Here is a 24,594-nt window from a genome sequence, read left to right on the forward strand (position 1 = left end):
TAGACCTAGATTGTTAACGGTGTCACTATAATGAATATCTGTCTCTAGAATTTTTATTGCTGGGAGGGATTTGAGGTCAACAGTTTTCAGGAGTTTTGTGTAACCTATGCAAATAAGCTGGGTCTTAGCCACATTTAATTGGAGGTTATGATTTGCGCTCCATTCAATCAATCGAGAGATGTCATGGTTAAAATGCGTTATAGAAGAAGATGCGTTAGTGGGACAAAAGTGGAAGTAAGCTTGTAAGTCATCCGCATACACGTGAAAGCTACTGTTTTTGAAGACTTCAGATATGTCATTAATATAAATAGAAAAACATAAAGGACCGAGGACTGATCCTTGTGGTACGCCACAGTTTACTGATTCCCAGCTAGAGAATCGACCGTCAACGAACGTGACTCTTTGTGATCTATTTGACAGATATGATTCAAACCACGACAGAACACTCTGGGAGAAGCCAATTGACTTCAGCTTAGCAAGAAACAACTCATGATTAACAGAGTCAAATGCCTTAGAGAAATCAAAGAGACATAAGATAGTAAACTGCCTGTTATCGGTGGCCGCGCGTATATCATCTGTAACCTTCAGAAGAGCAGCAGTAGTACTATGGCCCTTCTTGAAGCCAGATTGGTAGGGATTTAGAATGTTGTATTTAGACAAATATTCACATATCTGCTCATGAACAATTTTTTCTAGTGCCTTACTAAGTGCACAGAGGATGTTGATAGGCCTAAAATCACTACAGACTGTTGGTATTTTCTTTTTGGGCACAGGACGTACCGCAGCGAGTTATTAAGACCGCATTCCCTTCCTGACGTCAACCTCATCACAGGAGTTAATGATATGAAATAAATGGCATGGTATATGATAGTAGGAAGGGAGAGGGTGAAATCAGGTGCCTGCACATAGCCTACTCCCGTTGAATAGCACCAACGGGCCTGTTCAAGGCTTGATTAGTTTGAAACCTCCTTCCATTGTCTGCAATAGAATCTCTTTTCACTCATTCTGAAGATCTATTCTGCAGTTGAAATCGCCCGCTATTATTATATTTCTTGATGTATCTAGCTGCTTTGTTATTTCCATTGTAGTTTCTATCACATCATCTATGGAAATATCGGGTGGCAGGGACAGTCCTGCTATCCTGGTCTGTTCCATGTGCACTAACACAAATACAAAATTTTCTTCATTGACTACTTTTTATTTTTCTTAGGCGTGGTTTGTAACAGCAGGAAACCCCTCCCGATGGTCTGCCTGAATCTTTTGTAGATAGATAGATACATAGATAGATAATGCCTTTTATTTGTGGCGAAGTTAGGGCTCAAGGCCCTCTCTTACACTTAACCACTAGAAGAGTATACATGTACGTAACTTATACAGTACTTACAAATACAAATAACACAAATAATATTAATAGCAAAAACAATAGTAATAATATTAAACATGACAATAAAAGAATCCTTAATTTTAAAATACACAAATTAAAATACACTTACGTGATGTAACTGCAATAATCCATTCATTCATCACATTCATTCCTTCATTCACTCAACAATTATCCAGCAAGTCAGCAGGCTCTACTCAACAAATACTCGCGGCACGCCACCTTAAACTTTCGATGAGAGGGATTGTTCCTAATGTTCGCAGGTAGCAAATTCCATGCCCTGGACGCAGAGATTATGAAGGAGTGGTTGTAAGAAGCAGTGCTGTTTACAGGTATGGTAAGAGAAGAGCCAGGTCTCGTATTGTGGTCATGATATGACGAGAGGTAAGAAAAAGGTGAAGAAAGTTAGTTGGGAGTATTAGTGTAAAGTATTTTGTGCTTAAGTGATAACATGTGAAATTCACGGCGCTGGTGCACTCGAAGCCACGACAATTCCTTATAATATGGTGATATATGAGCATCATATCGCAGATTAAACTTATATCTTACGCAGCTATTCAGGCTCCGGTCCAGTTTCTTGTTACTACAATCGTTAAGTATATGTAGTATAAGAGGGTGAATTAGTTGTACTTTAAGTCGAACCGAGAATGCATTACACAATCGCTTCAGAGGATATAAGCATTTGTGTACTTTATTACGTGTGCTTGTCATCCGTTGAGTCCAATTTAGGGTCTCAGTCATAACGATTCCTAAGTTAGTCACTGAAGTAGAGTAGGCAGGCCCCGATTTCAAGTAGTTAGCGCCCTGGGCAAACAATATTTAGCCGCCGCCGCCCCCCCCCCCCTCCCGCTCCTTTTCCTGTTCCCCTAAAAAATATAATCGTTTACAAATTAAATATTACATTTTTCTAGATCATGAGTTTTAAAACAGCACATTATGCAAATAAAGTTAATTCTCATAATTAAATTTATCAAGTCAAATGAAGGTAACAGCCAAATAAGCATCATGCTGTTTTTATTTCTATTTAAAAAGCTGTTGCTTCAATTTGATAGTTTGTGTGTAAGTAAACAATTTTAGAAATAAAACACATATAAATTATCATTAATTTATTGTAATATATTTCGATCACATTTGAAAATACAAGTTTTGTTTATAGGCTATTTGTATAATTATAATATTACTTTACATACAATATTTTTCCCTAGCAAACTCTTGAACAGTTTCATCAAAGTTGGTTTTCAAGGTTGAATCTTTTAACTTTGCATTAAGAAGTGCTGCCCTCTTAGCATGTTTTACTCTGCTTAAAACTGAAAAATCCCTTTCTGCAGTACAGCTGGTTATTGGTAAGGTCAAAAATATCCTAATTGCAATTTCAAGGTTGGGAAAAAGTACTTGACAAATTGTTTTGTTTAATATAAGAATACACTTAGGCAAGTTTTGGAATCCCTCGAGTTCAACTACATTTGAAAGTTTACACACTCATTCACAAAATCTTGACTGATGTCTTCAGGGTACAGGGAACTATGTTTCAAAGCAGTGTTCTTCACTTCTGATGATTCGGATGAGCAAGTCAGCAGTAGAGGTAAAAGTTGAAATTTGGAAGCTACGACTTCATATGCTTCTTTTCTTCTTGCTAAGTTTCCTATAAGTGTGCCCATTATTTTAAGGAATATTTTTGAAATTTGTTCTTACATCTAGGTCTCCTTCAATCCCACGTGTTTCATCTGCAAATATTTTCCATTTTCTTACTCTTGAGTACCTTGGAACATCACATCCACCTATTTTCAAAGCAGTTTGCTCATATATGTAAAACTAATCCCTTTTCGCTTTGATGAATCCTTACAGGGTTTTCAATTGTTTTACTCCTCCCTCAAGATTAAGATGTTCATACTGCAAGTTTTAGAACACTTGTCAACTTTTTCCAAAATGTCGTTCCACACAACTGACAGAAAAGTGGTCTCGAAATTCTGAAATTTAGTTTCAAGGTTTTGTGCCTTAAGTCTACAAGCAGGTTTTACACTCGAGTCTTCAGACAGCTGCCTCAACGATTGTCGTATTTCTTACCTTTTACCATAAGCTCTGACAGCGTCTGCTCTTGCAGACCATCTGGTTGCTGATAAAGATTTTACCACTGGCGTACCGTTTCTTACCAAGAATTGCTTCAAAATATTCCACCTCTACGTTGACACAGAAGAGTAATTTTACAACTCCTGGACGAAGCCAAAGAAAATTACTGTGGCAGTGCAGCATTCTTCGGCAGGCGAACCAACAAGATTTAATGAATGTGCTGCACCCGGTATGTATTCGGCAAAGGGATTTTGCTGCTTTATTCGGGACTGAAGACCTGAGTAAGCTCCTAACATATTGGAAGCATTATCATAACTTTGCCCCTACATTTCTTGATGTTGATTTCGAAAGTCTCAAGACAGTCAACTACAGCTTTTTCTAGTCCAGCAGATGTATGTGATATTCCAGGCAGAAGCTTAATGAGTCGTTCTACAGGCCTTGGCTCTGTTTGAGGTACATATCGTAAAACAATAGCCAACTAGTCAGTGTGAGAGCGATAAGGCGTCGAATCTACAATGAGAGTAGTATCTAGCTTCTTTTACTTCATCAACTACAGTTTTAAGCACACAATTCCCCATTACTTCAATAAATTCATTACATATTTGAGAAGACAGATTTGAGGTGTGCCCTTGCCCTTTATTACCATACTTCCCGATATGCTGGGCAAGGAAAGGGTCATATTCACTGATTAACTCGAGGCATCCAAGATATAACCATTTGAAGTTGATCCAAAATCCTCATTGTCTGCTTGGAAAGGTAAACCCCTAACTGCCAAAAATCGTACTACAGAAACTATTCTTGAGAATATACTTCGCCAGTAGTTTAACTCTTCTTCACACTGAGTAAACAGAATTGTATCAACCTGCATTAACTGTTTTTATCTGAAGATGTACGTAAGAACATTACGCCCGTGGTCATGAGAATGAGTTTTTGCATTGTCTGGTTGAAATAAACAGCATTGAATACAGAATACTTTCCCAGTTGACTGTGAATACAATAACCAATCTCATAAAATAACGTCCCCACTAGGAAGAGTACTCTTAAATATGTTTTGAGACAATGTTCTTTTACCATCATTGTAAGTTCGCAGAGATTTCGAAAAATCCACCATTACGTTTTGTACCGGGAACGCCGCTACGGGAAAGAAGTTCGAAGCATGTGTGTTGAACTTCGCGCGAGGCGGAAGATAGGCAGCCTGCCGAACTCGCTGACGTACTCAGCCGTGACGTAGGCTTCTCGAGTGAGCTCTACCAAGGCCAACTAGATATACAGGCCATAAGGCTCCCCCTCCACTTCGGGCGCTACGTCACACTAGTCGCCAGCCGCTTCACTTCTCGCCAGTGACTTGTAAGCTGATCTGAACCTCGCAGCAGTGAGGCTATCGATGGTGTTGAATGATTTAAACGTGTGTGGACATTGTGAATTATGGCCACGTCGTGTTGTATACCTGGTTGTAGAATCAACTACAGTTCAAAACAGCCTAATATTTCAGTGTTTAAATTTCCTACTGGCGTGTTTCGGAAACAAAAGTGGATCATAGCTATCCATCGAACCGAATTCATCCCTTCAGCAAGCTCAGTTGTGTGCATAAAACACTTCGACAAAGTTTCGTAATTAGGGACGATTCCGTTAAAAGACCTGATGAGTCTCTTTTAACTGTAAAACCTAACCATTTAAAACTCTCAAACGATGCTATTCCTAAGTTTTAAAATATGCCTGCCTATCTGTATAAAAAATCTTCCAACAACGAGCAAAAATCCTATTCAAAGACAAGAAGAAATTGAAAAACGGGAAGAGGAAGAATATGACAGGATCAAGGACTTCGATGACGTTCAGGGATTAAACGCAAATTAGATTTGGACAAAGTTTCCGTCAACTTTAACAGCCAAAGTCTGTATTTTCAAAATGTATGTGACTGAGGAAAATATTCCGAAAATTGGTACTTCCTTAACATTAAACGAGGCTCTTGATTTTAAATCTATTAAACATGATATTTTCATGAGTTATAACCCTGATATACGTGCATTAGGTGATGGGGGCAAGATATTAAAATGGTCAAATTAGAAAAGTATAACTTCCTGTTTAGACCTTCTCGTAACTCAAAAGTGACTGCCCACGACAAAATAGAATCTGTACACAAAATAATCGATGAAATTGAAAGTGAAGTTAATGAGTGTATCATTACTGATCAATTATAATTTTTTTTAAAGGAACAGTTAAATATAGCCTTTGCAAAGAAAGTATCTTACTCCTGTATTCTAATAACATGGTTCACTTCAATATTTTTCGCATTTCCTGGGGCGTAAAAGAAGATAAGACAGTCAACGTTTCTTACAATGCCTCACCCGGTTATTCACAGTCTTTTACTGCAAAACTAGGCACGGGAAATTCGGGTATTGATGATTCACATTGGAATTACTTGAAAAAAGAAACTAAAATTGTTAAAGGAGCACGAAATATTTTGTAACTTGTTGAATGGAGTCTACATAAAACGTGAGCTGAACTATAAAGGACGAACGGTTTTATTTTTGTTTTTGCTAGTGGCTTTACATCGCACCGACACAGATAGGTCTTATGGCGACGATGGGATAGGAGAGGCATAACAGCTGGAAGGAAGCGGCCGTGGCCTTAATTAAGGTACAGCCCCAGCATTTGCCTGGTGTGAAAATGGGAAACTACGGAAAACCTTCTTCAGGGCTGGCGACAGTGGGATTCGAACCCACTATCTCCCGATGCACGTTCACAGCCGCACGACCCTAACCGCACGGCCAGATCGCCCGCTAGGAGGAAAGGTAGAGGGAGTTGCTTTTAGTAGTAAAAGCGGAGAAAATAACACTACATTAGCTACAACTGCACAAACTTTTATGTTGTCATCCAGTCTTTAAAAAAATAAAGACGTTGTTGATTTGTTTCCATGTAAGAACCTAATGTGACATTTCTTAGAAGAACTAACTTTGCAAGTCTTTAAAGTATTAACAGATAGTCCTATAGCTTATAAGGTAGCATGCATAATTTCTAAAAATAACAGGAAAATGTTTGAAAAGCTGTGCAAAAGCAATTTACAAACCACTTTTCAAAATCCATTTGACGAAACACACACAAACACACAAAATTGTTTGATAATGGTCATTTATTTAAAATCTTAATAAATAACTGGCTTAATCAAGCTGACAACTTATCCTGACTTTGACAACTCTGAGTCAGACAAAAAAAATGTCTGAGTCTATCTAGTGCGGCCTTGGCTTGCTCCTGCCCTGTGTTGTACCAGACTCTTTTAGAGCTACAAAATGTAAACCTGTATACTAATGTTTTTACATGAGGATTCTCAGAGAAAAATTCTGACTTCGCTTGTCAACAATGTTCTGGAGAACGAAAATGTTTAAACATGCAGTGATTAAATAAATAGTTTTAAACATTTCGTTGACAGATGTATATACATCTTTTGTAATATATTATTGAATAACAATAGAAAAGTTACCGTAGATAAACTCATCGCTGAGAAGAAAAAATCCTCAGGAAAATAAAAATGTACAAACTGAAACCTTAGGAATTCTTAGGTAAGTTTTAAGTTGCAGCTTAATTTCTAAGAAAGGTTTCAGACTATTGTTGTGAATTGCCATCATGCATTTTCCTAGTAACATTAAAACTTTTTGTATACGTATTATGCGTTCTAATATTTTAAAGATACCGTGTTGAGTTACAAGTGACAGATGTCATCATAATTTTACGTAAAGAAATGTACATGTACTGCCCTTCCAGTTTTCTCCCCGCATAAAACTCGTGTAGTATACAAGCCTAAGTAAAGCCACAATTGAAGGAGTGTTCAATTTTATCGTTAAGGTTGAATAAATGAACAATATGATGGTGAAAGTGAGAGCGGGCCCTACACTGCCATGCTGAACGCCAGCCACTAGCGTGACGTCACGGTCCGAGCCTTGTGGCCTGTCTATCTAGTGCGGCCTTGGCTCTACACGGCCAAACGTGACCATTATATGGTAATGTCCCGGCCCATGTGCAAAAGTCTATTTAGCTTTAAAATAGTGTTATTTTGACACTGCCACCGTGGAGGCCATCGTAATAGACGCAACCTGTCAAATTCTTAGGGATATCCACCGTGTACTTTAGGAATTATAGGGGTGGATAATACCAACGTTCTAGATGCTTCGCCACAATCCGGTTTATAAGGAGGGCGATCCGGACTACAGAGTCAGTGTATGTTACTCTACCCTCTCTCTGCGACACGGGTGAAGGGTGGAGCGCTACGAGTGCGGACCGAACCTATGGTCGGACGAGTCCTTGCGTTGCGAGTGCTCGGTTCCAGCGGAGTTGGAACTTTGATTTTCTTCAAGTGCCATGTTAGGACTTGTGTTTCAGTGACTAACTGAAGGAACTTAGAATTTCTCTCGTGAGCGTCGTAATTTTTACAAGTACTACATTTGAACTCGAATTTTGAACTTGTATTTTCGTAAACAGATCATGGGAACATAGAAATTTTCCGAGTGTCTAATTTGGACTTGTGTTTTCCGACAAGCTGTGGAAACATAAAACTTTTCGTGTGAATGTTACAATTTTCCAAGTACCACATTGAACTTGTGTTTCGTGACGAACTGTGGAAACTTAGAGTATTTCAGGGTATTACGTCCGAACTTATGCTTCATAACAGATTGTGGAAACATGAAATATTTATCGAGTGCCGCATCTGGACTTGTGTTTAAACTTGTGTCATCGTAACGGACTGTGAAAGCATAGAGTACCCATGCCATATCTGAATTTGTGTTTTCCTCTCGTGAAGTTCCGAGGGAACAATGAACTTTTCAGTTTTTTAATTGAACTTACAATTTATGCTTCGTAATCATTTTTCATGGACAGTGTTAGACTCTTTCCAAGTGCAGTTTTACTTTAATGATCATTTAATTTTGTTTATCGACGGAATAGGACATTTCCGAGTACCATTTAATTTACTTAATTTATTACAAACGTGCCAATGTGTCCTGAACTTGCATAAACTGTGCATCTTGTGCTTAATATTGTGCTCTAATCATAAACTGACGAGATCAGTGAATTAAGAGCTGTGATGACAAGGATTAGTGACCCAATAGAACATTCTGGTCTGCCATGCCAGTGTTAACAAGCTCATGTCATGAACTTGAAATTATAAATTACACATTATTTTCTCAAGTATTAATTCGACTAACATCTAACACAAGGTCAGATATTCAGTTCAATCGTATTCTCTTCAAGTGACAATTTATGAACATTTACGATTCAACGAGGTGTTTAAATCAAGATTTTAGGAACACTTGACATATTTCATTTGCAATGAGTGGATGCAATAATTTAAAGGTCAATCTATTTAACAGTGCTACAAGTAAGTTGAATGCCATACGGGGAACTTGTGTGTGAATCACGCCTCACCTTTCATCAACATTGTCGTGGGAGATCGAACCCCGGAACGTGTGCGCCTGGAGAATCGAGAATTCTCAAATCCTCGAGAACCTCGAAAAAATTCCAGAACCTCGAAAAATTCGAGAACCTCGAAAAAATTCCAGAACCTCGAAAAATTCCAGATCCTCGAGAAATTCCAAAACGTCGAGAACTTCACATCCAGGACGGGCGTGGTTCCTGCCCAGGCCATGCCCAGCAACCATCCCAGAGTCAAGAGATTCCACCCTGCTACGACGCTTCAACTCAACTTGTATGAAAGGTGATATTAATTTGTCTTCAATGAACAATAAAATCAGATTATCAACAAAAATCTAAGTTCAATGAACTAATACCCCTCTCTGTACCAACTCTAATGCTTTAATGCCGCTCCCTCAGAAATGGTCCATGCTCTTCAAGCTAGTGTCAGCGCCTCAAAGACATGTTTTTCCTGGTACAGTTTTGTTTTGGACATTCTCAACTACTGAATTTAATCGACATTCCAAGTAGCAGAATCATCTATAGAAAAAAGAATTACGTAAGGTTACCTCTGGTTGTAATTGTGAAATAGTTCCAAACGGTTGCTGGACAACTTCAGGGTCATTGTTCAAATTAATACTAACACAGGGCCGATCAGGCTGTATATCTAGGTCTTATAAGTCTTCTTGTGTAAAGTTAGATGGGACCGATGACGAAGTCGAAGGTTTTGTTAAGTCATCATGGCATTCCAATTCCGAGGTTAGAGTTGAAGGAGGCAAAGTAAAGAACTTCCCCATTTTTGGCACTTTATTAAGTAATTGAAGTTTGTCACTCTGCTTTTTAGCAGCGCGTTTTCTTTGTATTCAGCACCACCAAACTTTTTATTCGTGGTTAAATACTGAAAAATATGTAAGAATTACACGAGACAATGAGTTGGCTAGGTGAGGTTATCAGGTTGGTGAGCGGATGTAAACAACAATACGCACACGAACCGTCACGAGCCAATGACAGACAGGGCAGTAGCTGTCTAGACTAACAGGGTTACCAAGGCACCAACTACAATTGCCCATCCAGCACCCGCACGAGTTAAACAATACCTTTATTGTTTGCAGTTATTTAATTTTCTTCATAAAATTTAAATATATAGATTAAATTCATGTTTTAAAAATTAGTTTAAAGTGGTTTATATAGGCTAATAAAATAATTGGAATAAAGTAAAAGTAATTTTAGTGTAATGAATTTAAAACGTAATTCACACAGGCCATAATTACTCGATCCGCCAGCCGCCGCCCCTCAAAAACTGGCGCCCTGGGCAAGTGCCCAGTCCGCCCATTTGTAAATCGGGGCCTGATGAGTAGGGTATGATTTTGTTGTTTAAAATTATTGTAGAGATGCCCCGTTGCTTGAGGGAATATAGGATTTTACTGGTACCGATAATAACAACTTGAGTTTTATTAGGGTTTATTGGTAAACTGTTTTTATTTGCATAGGCACTAAGATGTTTTAGGTCGGAATTTATTTTAGTAATCGCAGTATCAATATCACTCGGTTCTGAATGATAGTAAATTTGTAAATCATCTGCGTACACTTGCACTTTGCAGAATTTAAAAGCTTTTGATATATCATTAATTTGGATGATAAATAACAGTGGTCCCAGTACCGACCCCTGAGGGACACCGAGGGTCTTACTTTGGCACCCTGAAGTCTCATTCGCCATTGTCACACGTTGCCGGCGATTTTCAAGGTAAGAGGAAAAGAACCGAAGCGACACACTATTAAAATTTAGTTCTCGAAGTTTGTGCAGTAGTAACTAAGGGTTACTCTGCGAACCATGTGACCTTGCCGCGGTGGGGAGGCCTGCGTGTCCCAATGATGCAGATAGCCGAGCCGCAGGTGCAACCATATCGGATGGGTATCTGTTGAGAGACCAGACTAACAAATGGTTCATCGAAAGGGCGGTAGCAGCCTTTCGGTAGTTGCAAGGGCGACAGTGTAGATGATTGACTGATACGGCCTTGTAATAATACTCAACATGGCTTAGCTGTGTTCATACTGCTACACGGCAGAAAGCAACGGGAAACTACAGCCGTAACTAACTCCCGAGGACATGCAGCTCTCTCTGTATGAATGATGTACTGATGATGGCTTCCTCCCGAGTAAAATATTCCGGAGGTAAACTAGTCCCCCATTCGGATCTCCGGGTGGGGACTACACGAGAGGGGGCGATCATCAGGAAGATGGATACTGACATTCTGCGAGTCGGAGCATGGCATGTTAGAAGTTTGAATCGTTGTGGTAGGTTAGAGAATCTGAAAAGGGAGATGGATAGGCTAAAGTTAGATGTAGTTGGCATAAGTGAAGTACGTTGGCAGGAAGAACAAGATTTTTGGTCAGGCGACTACCGAATTATCAACACAAAATCAAACAGAGGAAATGCAGGAGTTGGTTTAATAATGAATAAGAAAATAGGGCAGCGGGTAAGCTACTACGACCAGCATAGTGAAAGAATTATTGTCCTCAAGATAGACACCAAACCAATGCCCACCACAATAGTGCAGGTCTATATGCCTACTAGTTCAGCGGATGATGAAGAAATCGAAAGAATATATGAGGAGATAGAAGATTTAATACAATATGTAAAAGGTGACGAGAATCTAAATGTGATGGGAGACTGGAATGCAGTGGTAGGCCAAGGAAGAGAAGGTAGTACAGTAGGAGAATTTGGATTGGGACGAAGGAACGAAAGAGGAAGTCGTCTGGTTGAATTCTGCACTGATCACAATTTAGTCCTTGCCAATACTTGGTTCAAACACCACAAACGACGGCTGTATACGTGGACGAGACCTGGAGACACTGGAAGGTATCAAATAGACTTCATTATGATTAGGCAGAGATTCAGAAACCAGGTGTTGGATTGCAAAACTTTCCCAGGAGCAGACGTGGACTCTGACCACAACTTGTTGGTCAAGAAATGCCATCTGAAGTTGAAGAAATTGAAGAAAGGAAAGAATGCAAAAAGATGGGATTTAGACAAGTTGAAAGAAAAGAATGTGAGGGATTGTTTCAAGGAACATGTTGCACAAGGACTAAATGAAAAGGCTGAAGGAAACACTATAGAGGAAGAGCGGAGAGTCATGAAAAATGAAGTCAGTAGGCCTGCTGAAGAAATGTTAGGAAGGAAGAAAAGATCAACTAAGAATCAGTGGATAACTCAGGAAATACTAGACCTGATTGATGAACGACGAAAATACAAGAATGCTAGAAATGAAGAGGGCAGAAAAGAATACAGGCGATTAAAGAATGAAGTGGATAGAAAGTGCAAGGCAGCTAAGGAAGAATGGCTGAAGGAGAAATGCAAGGATGTCGAAGGCTGTATGGTCCTGGGAAAGGTAGATGCTGCATACAGGAAAATCAAGGAAACCTTTGGAGAAAGGAAATCTAGGTGTATGAATATTAAGAGCTCAGATGGAAAACCACTTCTAGGGAAAGAAAACAAAGCAGAAAGATGGCAGGAGCCTATCCAACAGTTGTATCAATGTAAAGATGTAGATAATTTGGTTCTGGAACATGAAGAGGCTGTTGATGCTGATGAAAAGGGAGACCCAATTTTGAGGTCAGAGTTTGACAGAGCTGTGAGTGACCTCAATAGGAACAAGGCACCTGGAATTGATGACATTCCCTCTGAATTACTGACTGCCTTAGGAGAAACCAGCATGGCAAGGTTATTTCATTTAGTCTGCAAGATGTATGAGACAGGAGAAATCCCATCCGATTTTCAGCAGAATGTTGTTATACCTATTCCCAAGAAAGCCGGTGCTGACAGGTGTGAAAACTACCGCACCATTAGTTTAGTATCTCATGCCTGCAAAATTTTAACACGTATTATTTACAGAAGAATGGAAAAACAAGTTGAAGCTGAGTTGGGAGAAGATCAATTTGGCTTCAGAAGAAATGTAGGAACACGTGAAGCTATCCTGACTTTACGTCTGATCTTAGAGGATCGAATCAAGAAGGACAAGCCCACGTACATGGCATTCGTAGATCTAGAAAAGGCATTCGATAATGTTGACTGGACCAAGCTATTTATGATTCTGAAGATGATAGGGATCAGATACCGAGAACGAAGAATTATCTACAATCTGTATAAAAATCAGTCTGCAGTGATAAGAATCGAGGGCTTTGAAAAAGAAGCAGCAATCCAGAAAGGAGTGAGGCAAGGCTGCAGTTTGTCCCCTCTCCTTTTCAATGTTTACATAGAACAGGCAATAAAGGAAATCAAAGAGAAATTTGGAAAGGGAATCACAGTCCAAGGAGAGGAAATCAAAACCTTGAGATTTGCCGATGATATTGTTATTTTATCTGAGACTGCTGAAGATCTCGAGAAGTTGCTGAATGGTATGGATGAAGTCTTGGGTAAGGAGTACAAGATGAAAATAAATAAGTCCAAAACAAAAGTAATGGAGTGCAGTCGAACGAAGGCAGGTGATGCAGGAAATATTAGATTAGGAAATGAAGTCTTAAAGGAAGTAGATGAATATTGTTACTTGGGTACTAAAATAACTAACGATGGCAGAAGTAAGGAGGACATAAAATGCAGACTAGCACAAGCAAGGAAGGGCTTTCTTAAGAAAAGAAATTTGCTCACTTCAAACATTGATATCGGAATTAGAAAGATGTTTTTGAAGACTTTCGTGTGGAGCGTGGCATTGTATGGAAGTGAAACATGGACGATAACTGGCTCAGAAAGAAAGAGAATAGAAGCTTTTGAAATGTGGTGTTACAGAAGAATGCTGAAGGTGAGATGGATAGATCGAATCACGAATGAAGAGATACTGAATCGAATTGGTGAGAGATCGATTTGGCTAAATTTGACGAGAAGAAGAGATAGAATGATAGGACACATCTTAAGACACCCAGGACTTGTTCAGTTGGTTTTTGAAGGAAGTGTAGGTGGTAAGAACGGTAGGGGTAGATCAAGATATGAATATGACAAGCAGATTAGAGCAGATGTAGGATGCAATAGTTACGTAGAAATGAAAAGGTTAGCACAGGATAGGGTGGCATGGAGAGCTGCATCAAACCAGTCTATGGACTGATGACTCAAACAACAACAACAACTAAGGGTTGACAGTGTCGAATGCACTACTGAGATCTAATAATGTCAGTATAGTCACGTCCCGTTGGTCCATTGCACGTCTAATATCATCTGTCACTCGTAGTAAAGCTGTCGCGGTGCTATGTCCTTTTCTGAAGCCGGATTGGAAGGGATTGAAGAGGGAATGCTTGGTAAGGTCAAATACAGTAGAGACAATACGCGACACTCTGCGAGATATCGAGTGACAGCGATTAGAGCTCTGTCTAGCGGAGTGACCTGCGAGTTATTGATTCTGTCATAAAAGCACGTGTATTTGTTTGTGAAGCTTTTGGTGTTATTTATGCGTTTGCATTAAGCTGACATAAGTAAATAGTAGCGTGTGTCATTCCTTTATATCTCCTGTCAATATGAGTGGAAAGATACGTGCTGCTTTTGGCTGCAATGACTATGATGTACAGAAGGATTCGCGGTCTTTCTTCCGTTTCCCTCGTGACAAGAAAATGTAAGTAAATACTGCGTTTGCATATATATTCTTGCAGTTAGAAAGATATTTTTATAGAAGGCCTACTTCCTAAACTTCTGACCTGCGCGACACATATTTCAACTGGCTTAAAATATAATAAGCTTCTTTTGTTGTATTAGTGCAGCAGTTAACCTTCAATACCGATGTATTGTTGTAGGTGTGATCTGTGGGTTTTGATTCAATTCAGGAAAGTACATATGCATATGTGTGTGGCTGGTTGTGTTCCAAGTTACCTCATTTGGAATGCCGTAATGCGTTGTCAAGACTGAAGAAAATATGGGTGATTTAAGAACAGTGATGGTGAAGCAAATTTGCTTTACCCTAATGTAATGGCAAGTATTGCTTATAAGGAAATTTTGAATGTTTTTGCGGCTAAATTTATAGATTTTCTTTCTGTTAGTAGGCTTCAAGTTAAAAGGAAAATTGTCTAGCTCTTAAATGAAAATTCATTGAATCATGTGTGTAATGAATGTGCCGATATTTTATTGACAGGTGTCCTAATGTGATGTACAATGCTTTTAAATGAGAAAAAAGAACAAATCTAGCCGTAAAAGTTCAGGCAGATATGCTAAAGGTAAAAAAGTAATGCATAAATGAAAAATCAAGCCCTTTCACAGCAGTCCATTTCAGATCTTTATTATATGTCTAATTTCAGTCTTTAAATAATAACCTGTTAAATAATTCTTCATGCATGTATCCAGAATTGCTTCAGCAAGTTTGAAGTTAATATTTTAGCAACACTTTCTTTCTAGACGTATTTTATTTATCCATTTCCGTACATACATATCCATTGACATTTGAATTTACCGCGAATTTTCAGGTCACACCACTAGGAGCGCCACTTGCGAATTGTCTCCCATTTTAACAAGGATAAATCCGGAAGTGTCGCGTATTGTCTCTACTGTATATGGTAAGGTATTCAGTAACTTGTGTGTGAACTAAGCGTTCAAGTACCTTGGATAGGGGAGGTAGGATTGATACTGGACGATAATCTGAAGGAGAACCTAAGTTGGAGCTCTTCGGGATGGGTCTAATCAGTGCATCTTTCCAAACATCTGGGAACACTCCGTCTTTCAGGCAGTAGTTAAATATATGAGTTAGTATTGGCAGAACAGCTCCCAAGATATCTTTAATCAGCGATATAGGAATGTTAGCATTACCTGTGGCATTAGATGTAATAGAGTATATCACACCTTTAACTTCATTCGAAGTGATATTTCTAAAAGAGAATTGCTCATGCACAGAATGCCGTTGAAACAAGGGTAGTGAACTTTTAAGGAAGGAGATGCGAAATAATCATTTAAAGCTTCTAGCGATATGCTTTGTACATGTTGTTCTACGTTTTTACCTATACCTAACGTACGCAATTTACTCCATTTTTGTCTCGGGCTGTTAGTGTTCATCAGTTCCTGAAAGTATTTATATTTATAATTCCTAATTATCTGCTTGGTTCTGTTTCTCAGAATCCTGTACCGCTCAAAATCATCTGTGTCATGCGTCAGTTTGTATTGTCTGTACAGTTTGTCACGACTGGCCATAGCAGATCTTATCTCGGCCGTTAGCCACGCGGATGAATGGCGAGTCATTCTTACCTGTTTCTTTGGTGCGTGCTTGTCAAATATTTCCATTACCATTGAATTGAATTTGTTTACTTTAGAGTTTATGTTCTGAAAATTACGTATACTGTCCCGAGGCAAGTTATATGCATCGTGGCGCAGTTTATTCCGGCCCATATGTCGTAAGTCTCGTATTGTAACGTAGCGTGGTTTGAACTTGGGTATTCGCGTAGAGTAACACATGCACACAATAGGTCATGTGAAGAGATGCCAGGAGCAAGGATCTGTCCGTCCTTAATTACTTTCTGAGGTTGATTTGTCACAAGAAGATAAATTAAAGTATGACGTGTGCGGTCAGACTAATGAACGTGATAGTAGCGTTGAGAGGTCAAATAGTCATGTTTGTGGCGAGAAATAAATTCAGTAGGTTATTCGCTTCACTAGTCTGCTTTAATAGGTCAGTGTTAAAATCACCCATGATTATAATGTCATCATATGCCGAGATAAGATTTGCTAATGCCTCTTCAAAATCACCAGTCTGTCTTATTTTAGGTGGCTTCTATACAATACCTATTAATTTCTTTTTACGGCAATCTAATTCTACAAACATAAATTCTGGTCGCAGTGTAAGTTTTGGGTCAGAAGTGGAAATGATCTTATATTTCAGGTCATTTCTGTAATAAAGTAGAAGCCCACAACCTATTTTGTCAGTGCGGTCATGGCGTAATATTGAGTATCTGTCGAGGTTAGCTGCCGATGACTGCGTGTCTGTACGCGTCCAGCTTTCACTGATTCCAATAATATGTACATTGTTCACTTCCAAAATAGCCTGTACCTCTTCCATATGAGCTAATAATAACTGACCATTTAGGTGGCAACAATGTAACGATCGCGGATGGCTACTGAGCTGCTCTTGCAACACAAGTCCTGTAGAAGCTGGTAGGGACAAAAGAGGAGTGGGAGAGGGCTGTGGAGAGGAATGCAGGTCAATGGTATTACCGTTGTACTGGTCAACAAACAATTGAAACTAAGCAGTAGGACATAAAATTAAGCAAGAAGTAAAATGAACTTACCCGAGCAGCCTGGCGAGTAGATTCACTGACTTTCACAAGCACACTTACACACGTAACACACACAAATAAAAACTTAGTAAACACATAATTCCTTTCACTAAGTTCACATGTTCAACCTACTCCCTGCAATGTTTTTTAAATGAGCCATCGTGCATATTTGAATTTTACTTGCATCTTCCCGTAAAACACAAATGCGCCCATCATGAGTCCAGCATTTCTGCATCTCTCATAAATCCCTTGTACTACTAGTGCATGGGTTGCATAGACTCCTTGAATGCCCACGTTGTCTGTCAAGAAAGTTTCTGTGAAAATTAATATATGTTGTCTGGTTATTGTGTCGTCTGGTATCATGTTGAAGATATGTCTTAAGCCTTCGTCGTTCCAGAGGAGTATATTATAAATCGAATCATGCCCCAGCGGATCGTCGAAATCGATAACGTCTTACTAGGACATCTCTGGGCCAGAAATCCGCCTTTTCTGCCTTTGCGAGATCTGTAAATAGTATGCATATGCGGAATCCCTTGTCATAGCCCTTCGTTTGTAATTCTTCACATTCAATTACACTGGCGATTCCTTGTTTGTATACATGTCTTTCTATTTTCTCTTTGGTAGTTTCCTTATGTGCCTTGTCGACATAGAGCCATGAATGTTTGGTTTCTGCCCGTAATTCTCCTTCGGTTGGTTGCATCGTGCCTATTGTTGCCTTGGAGTGACACGGATTCTCTTTCTTTTCCATGCCTCTGCATATTTTCTTTCTTCGTCTCCCGTTGTTTCGTCGTTCTCATACTGTTGAGAAGTTGTTGAGGTTTCTTTTTCTTGTGTAGAGTTCCGAAGGTTATCTTTCTGTGTGGCGGAAAAATCTCAGGTTTTGCACTGGCGGGGGAAAACGATCTGGTTGAGAGGCGGTATTCATCTCCCGTCAGAGAAGAAGCCCTCTCTTCGCTGAGGTATGGGGTCTAATTTTGAGTCGGAGAGCTATTTACGGAATAGGGGAAGACGCTTCCCTTCTTAACAAACGGCCCCTTTCAGGGTCAAATTTTGAGTTTAATATAGTGTGAGTAAGATATAAAATTTAGAAAAGGCCGAAATAATTTATATTTCATGTTAAAACAGGTCGTAAGTGAGCCAAGGGCCGCGATGTTTGAAACGTGTGTTCGGCTTCTTGGTTCTTACGACCCGTTTTAAGAATAGGATGCCAGAGTCGGCTGAATGGCTTAGAAGGTTTCTAGCTTTGGTCATCTTTACTATTTTATTAATCTGAGATCTAACAGTCGGAATACGGAGTTCTGTTCGCGTCTTCCTGTTGGGGGCAATCTAGCCCCTCAAACGTTGAGCTGGAATGTGCTAACTTAAAGCTTAGCAGGCTGCACAAGGATGGACGATCGCGTAAAACTTCCGGGGCAGAATCTGGACTAGAAATCCAATTCTCGGGGCATCGGAGGGAGGGGAACTCGGGTACCATTCGGATTCGATTCCGTTGTAGACACAGTATGCCATAAAATATTTCTTTGTCTTTTGTCTGTGCGTTTATAACTCGAGAAGCAATTAATTGATTTTCAGAGCTTTTTTTCTGTACATATTAATTTGGTTCTTTCTGCAGGCTATGAGCTACTTGCAATTCGGTTGTCTCTTAAAGCAGACATGCAGTGAAAGATGTGGAGCAAGCCGGATAAAAGTATTTGTCCGGAACCCTCAAAAGTAAATGCAAAGCCTAAACGGACAGTCTTGTTAAAAACGGAGCCCACTGAGTGTACTACTTACAGCTGAGCTGAGTGGCTCAGACGGTCGAGGTGCTGGCCTTCTAACCCCAGCGTGGCAGGTTCGATCCTGGTTCAGTCCGGTGGTATTTGAAGGTGCTCAAATACGTCAGCCTCGTGTCGGTAGATTTACTCGCATGCAAAAGAACTCCTGGGGGATAAAATTCCGGCACATCGGCGTTTCCGAAAACCGTCAAAAAGTAGTTAGTGGGACGTAAAACCGACATTATTATTATTATTATTATTATTATTATTATTATTATTATGTGTACTTAGAATTCAATTTTCTGACTTATTTAATTGGAACTATCTTCCTGACGTCCAATATTAATTTTATTGTTTTATAGCCTACTTCATAAGGTTATAAATGCTCTGGAATTCAGGGACAAAATACACTGGGATGCCAGCAGTCTTGGAATAGCAGTATTTAAAAGTAATGGCAGCGCCACCGTACCGCGACGTCGTGGAAGTGCCCAGACCTAATCAGGCGTGATCTGACAACTTGAAAGTGAGTGTAAACACCGTCTGTGATGGCCGTGGTAAGGCGACGTGAATTACCGTCTTTAGAACACAGAATTATAGTGGGGACCACATGATGGAACATTCCATTGTCGAAGTTGTGCTAACATTTAATATTCCTCGATCGACGCTGCCACGTATATAGGGAGTACTTCATGGAAGGCATTAGCAACCACAGTTAACAGCGCAGTGGCCAACCACGGATGTTAATGATCGCAATTGGCTGCGTTTGGTTAGATCTGTGCGTGATAACACAAAAGCCACATTGGCTCAAATAACATCCACATTGCAGCAGATACCAGACGCACATCCAGCAGGTCAGTGCAGCGTTCTTTAAGGTCAGTGGGATATGGGAGCAGAAGACCTATAAGAGTGCCGTTGTTAACACCATGATACCGGACACAGCGTCTCGCCTGGGCGCGTGACGTTGCAAATTGGATCCTGGAAGACTAGCGATATACTGCTTGGTCCAATGAGTCACTGTTCCGGTTGTTTCGAGATGATGGCAGGGTTTGGATGGCCCCGTGAAGCCATGGACACCAGTTGTCAATAAGGTACCATACAAGCTGGTGGTAGGTTCACAGCGGTGTGGTATGTGCCACTGATCCACCTGAACTGCCTGATGACCACTTGAAGCCCTACATGGACTTCACGTACCCCTACAACGACGAGGTATTCCAGCAGGATAATGCACCAAACTGTCCAGAACTGGTTCGAGAAGATTCCAGAAAGTTTCAACGATTGCTGTAGCCACCTCTTCACCTGATAAGAAGCCTGGGACGAGATGGTTAGGTCAATTCACACCCAAACCCCTGCGCCTGCAAACAGCAGAACGCTGTGAGTAGCTATCTAAACAGCATTGGTCCACAATCTCTCCACTGGTGTTTGTTCCACTTGTGGAATTGATGCCACAGAGTTCCTCCACTTGCTAGACCCTTATCCCATAACGTTTGGCATGTCAGTGTATATATTTCCAGTATCTCACCTGCTATTGCGTCGATTGGTAAAGTGGAACCACCTGCAGAACTCGAACCAGCCAGCATCCGACTGCGGTCTGGGATCAACACCTGGCAATGAACAAGTAAAATATAATTCTCTCGAATGTGTGGAAAAACAAAACAAAAAAACCCACACACACAAATTTATACTTAAATCAACATTAGTAATTTTTCGAGGGGTAAGCATCTAGCCTTCTTTCGCAAGTAATATTTACTTACAACACTGAGCACTAATTACTCATTTTTTATTAAGATTTCCTCGGTCCGTATTTTTAAACTTGATATTCCTTTAAATCCATGCTATATAAATAGTAAAAATCACACAATATCAACGTTCATAACTGTCCATTAGAGTCCGGACTTTTATCGGCAGAAACAGGTTAGAATGCTAAGTTATGAATGTGACTAGCAAGTATTTTCAAGCCTTCACAACGGTTGTGCCATGAGAACTTGTGTAGCCGTAGAACGGAATAGACGACACTTACTATTCACCAAATGTTTGCGTTCTAACCTATTACGCATTACAGCACAGCAACCCCGTCTCTGCCTGTCATTATGCCCCGAAGTCAAACTGAATTACGGAAATAAAATACTGTTCATTCATTTATTCAATCTGGAACTCGAAGCAATTTTATAGTGAATTTACGGCAAATCTTGAACATGTCAAGATGATTAACAAGAATGTATTGTCTTCGGATCTATAACATACACACATTTATCCAACAAAATCGTCTAAAATCCATCCGCTTCTACCAACAACATTAACTTGAATCAGGTACTGGTATAAGGTCCAAGAAAAAACCCTTTTTTTTTAACAAGTTGCTTTCCGTCGCACCGACGCAGATGGGTCTTACGGCGACAATGGGATACGAAAGGGCTAAGAGTGGAAAGGAAGCGGCCGTGGCCTTAATTAAGATATAGTCCCAGCATTTGCCTGGTGTGAAAATAAGAAACCACGGGAAAAAATCTTCAGGGCTGTCGACAGTGGGTTTCGAACTCACTATATCCCAAAAAAGTGATGGCATTCCCACTCCTTTCGCTTTAGAAAACATGTCACTGTGCTTTCGTAATATGCACCACACACCAGGACCTTAGAAAGTACTGTTGTGTGACTTCTTTTTTGGGTCATCAGTCTATAGAATGGTCTGATGCATTTCTCTATTCCACCTTGTCCTGCGCTAACCTTTTCATTCCTACGTAGCCTCTACATTCTAATCTAATCTGTCATATTCATACCTTGGTATACCTCTACTGCTTCTACCGCCTACACTTCCCTCAAAACTAACTGAACAAGACCTGGGTGTCTTAAGTAGTGCCCTATAATTCCGTCACTTCCTCCGGTCAAATTTCGCCAAAGCTTTCTCCTCTCACCAATTCGATTCAATATCTCTTCATTTGTGATTCTATCTATCCATTTCACCTTCAGCATTCTTCTGTAACATCACATTTCAAAAGCTTCTATCCTCCTCCGTTCTGAAATAGTTATCGTCCATGTTTCATTTCCATGCAATGCCATGCTCCAGACGAAAGTCTTCAAAAACATCTTTCTAATTCATATATCAATGTTCGAAGTGAGCAAATTTCTTTTCTTAAGAAGCGCCTTCTTTGCTTGTGCTAGTTTGCATTTTATGCCTTCCTTACTTCTGCCATCGTTATTTATTTTACTACCCAAGTAACAATATTCATCTACTTCCTTTAAGACTTCATTTCCTAATCTAATATTTCCTGCTCAAGTGACTTCGTTCGACTGCACCCCATTACTTTTCTTTAGAACTTAAGTTTTATCTTGTACTCCTTACCCAAGCCTCTGTTAATGCGATTCAGCAATTTCTCCAGATCATCTGCAGTCTCAGATCAAATACCTAACAATATCATCAGCAAATCTCAGAGTTTTGATTCCCTCTCCTTGGATTGTGACTCCCTACCCAAATTCCTCTTTGATTTCCTTTACTGCCTGTTCCATATAAACATTGAAAATGAGAAGGGGCCAAACTGCAACCTTGCCTCACTCCTTTTTTGGATTGCTGCTACTTTTTCAAAACCCTCGATTCTTATCACTGCAGACTGATTTTTTTTGCTAGGGGCTTTACGTCGCACCGACACAGATAGGTCTTATGGCGACGATGGGTTAGGAAAGGCCTAGGAGTTGGAAGGAAGCGGCCGTGGCCTTAATTAAGGTACAACCCCAGCATTTGTCTGGTGTGAAAATGGGAAACCACAGAAAACCATTTTCAGGGCTGCCGATAGTGGGATTCGAATCTACTATCTCCCGGATGCAAGCTCACAGCCGCGCGCCTCTACGCGCACGGCCAACTCGCCCGGTAGACTGATTTTTATACAGATTGTAGATAATTCTTCGTTCTCGGTACCTGTTCCCGATCACCTTCAGAATCTGAAATACTTGGTCCAATCAACATTATCAAATGCCTTTTCAAGATCTACGAGTGCTATGTATGTGGGCTTGTCTTTCTTAATTCAATCCTCTAAGATCAGACGTAAAGTCTGGATTGCTTCACGTGTTCCTACATTTCTTCTGAAGCCAAATTGATCTTCTACAAACTCAGTTTCAACTTGTAATTCCATTATTCTGTAAATACGTGTTAAACTTTTGCAGGCGTGAGATACTAAACTTATGGTGCGGTAGTTTTCACACTTGTCAGCACCGACTTTCTTGGGAATAGGTTTAACAACATTCTGCCGAAAATCGGATGGCATTTTTCCTGTCTTATACATCTTAGACACTAAATGGAATAAGCTTGCCATGCTGGTTTCTCCTAAGAGTAGTCAGTAATTCAGAGGGAATGTCATCAACTCCAGGTGCTTTTTTCCTATTTAGGTTTCTCAAAGCTCCATCAAATTCTGACCTCAAAATTGGGACTCCCATTCCATCAGCATCAACACACCCTTCTTGTTCGAGAACAATGTCATCTACGTCTTTAACTTGATACAACTGTTGGATATGTTCCTGCCATTTTTCTGCCTTGTCTTCTTTCCCTAGAAGTGGTTTTCCATCTCGGCTCTTAATAGTCATACACCTGGTTTACCTTTCTCCAAAGGATTCCATGATTTTCCTGTATGTAGCATCCACATTTCGTAGGGCAATACAACCTTCAACATCCTTGCACTTCTCCTTCAGCCATTCGTCCTTAGCTGTCCTGCACTTCCTATCCACTTCATTTTTTAATCGCCGGCATTCGTTTCTGCCCTCTTCATATTTTGCATTCTTGTACTTTCGTCGTTCATTAATCAGGTCTAGTATCTCCTGAGTCATCCAATGACTCTTAGTTGATCTTTCCTTTCTTCGTAACATTTCTTCAGCAGCCCTTGAGACCTCATTCTTCACGACTGTCCATTCTTCCTCTACTGTGTTTCCTTCAGTCTTTTCATTTAGTCCTTGTGCAACATGTTCCTCGAAACAGTCCCTCACTCCTTTCTTTCAACTTGTTTAGATCCCATATTCTTGCATTCCTTTCCTCAGTTTATTCAACTTCAGACGGCATTTCATGACCAACAAATTGTGGGCACAGTCCACGTCTGCTCCTGGAAAAGTTCTGCAATCCAGCACCTGCTTTCTGAATCTCTAACTCATCATAATGAAGTCTATTTGATACCTTTCAGTGTCTCCAGGTCTCGTCCACGTATACAGCCGTCGTTTGTGGTGTTTGAACCAAGAATTAGCAAGGACTAAGTTATGATCGGTGCAGAATTCAACCAGACGACTTCCTCTCTCATTCCTTTGTCCCAATCCGAATTCTCCTACTGTATTACCTTCTCTTCCTTGACATACCACTGCATTCCAGATTCCCATCACAATTAGTTTATCATCACCTTTTACATATTGTATTAAATCTTCTACCTGTTCATATATTCTTTCGTTTCCTTCATTATCTGCTGAACTAGTAGGCATATAGAACTGCACTGTTGTTGAGGGTATTGGTTTGGTGTCTATCTTGGTAACAATAATCCTTTCACTACGCTGGTAGTAGTAGCTTACCCGCTACCCTATTTTCTTATTCATCATTTAACCAACTCCTGTATTTCCCCTTTGATTTTGTGCTGATAATTCTATAATATCCTGCCCGAAAAATCCTGCTCTTCCTGCCAACGTACTTCACTTATACCAACTACATCTAACATTCATCTGTCCATCTCTATTTTCAGATTCTCTAACCTACCACAACCAATCGAACTTCTAACATTTCACGCTCCGACTCGCAGAATGTCA

The 24,594-nt window shown here is 40.0% G+C and overlaps 1 protein-coding gene across 1 annotated transcript in view; it reads right to left on the reverse strand.

Annotated features, from left to right (window-relative positions):
* ssp3 (short spindle 3) overlaps positions 1-24,594 on the reverse strand; it is a 567,399-nt gene that overhangs the window by 270,026 nt on the left and 272,779 nt on the right. Inside the window, exon 20 of the mRNA XM_068225894.1 lies at positions 20,357-20,438. Within this exon, the coding sequence (XP_068081995.1) occupies positions 20,357-20,438 (82 nt within the window). The remainder of the gene's footprint in view (positions 1-20,356; positions 20,439-24,594) is intronic.

Source organism: Anabrus simplex, chromosome 1, assembly GCF_040414725.1.
Source record: "Anabrus simplex isolate iqAnaSimp1 chromosome 1, ASM4041472v1, whole genome shotgun sequence".
NCBI classification, from domain to species: Eukaryota; Metazoa; Arthropoda; class Insecta; order Orthoptera; family Tettigoniidae; genus Anabrus; species Anabrus simplex.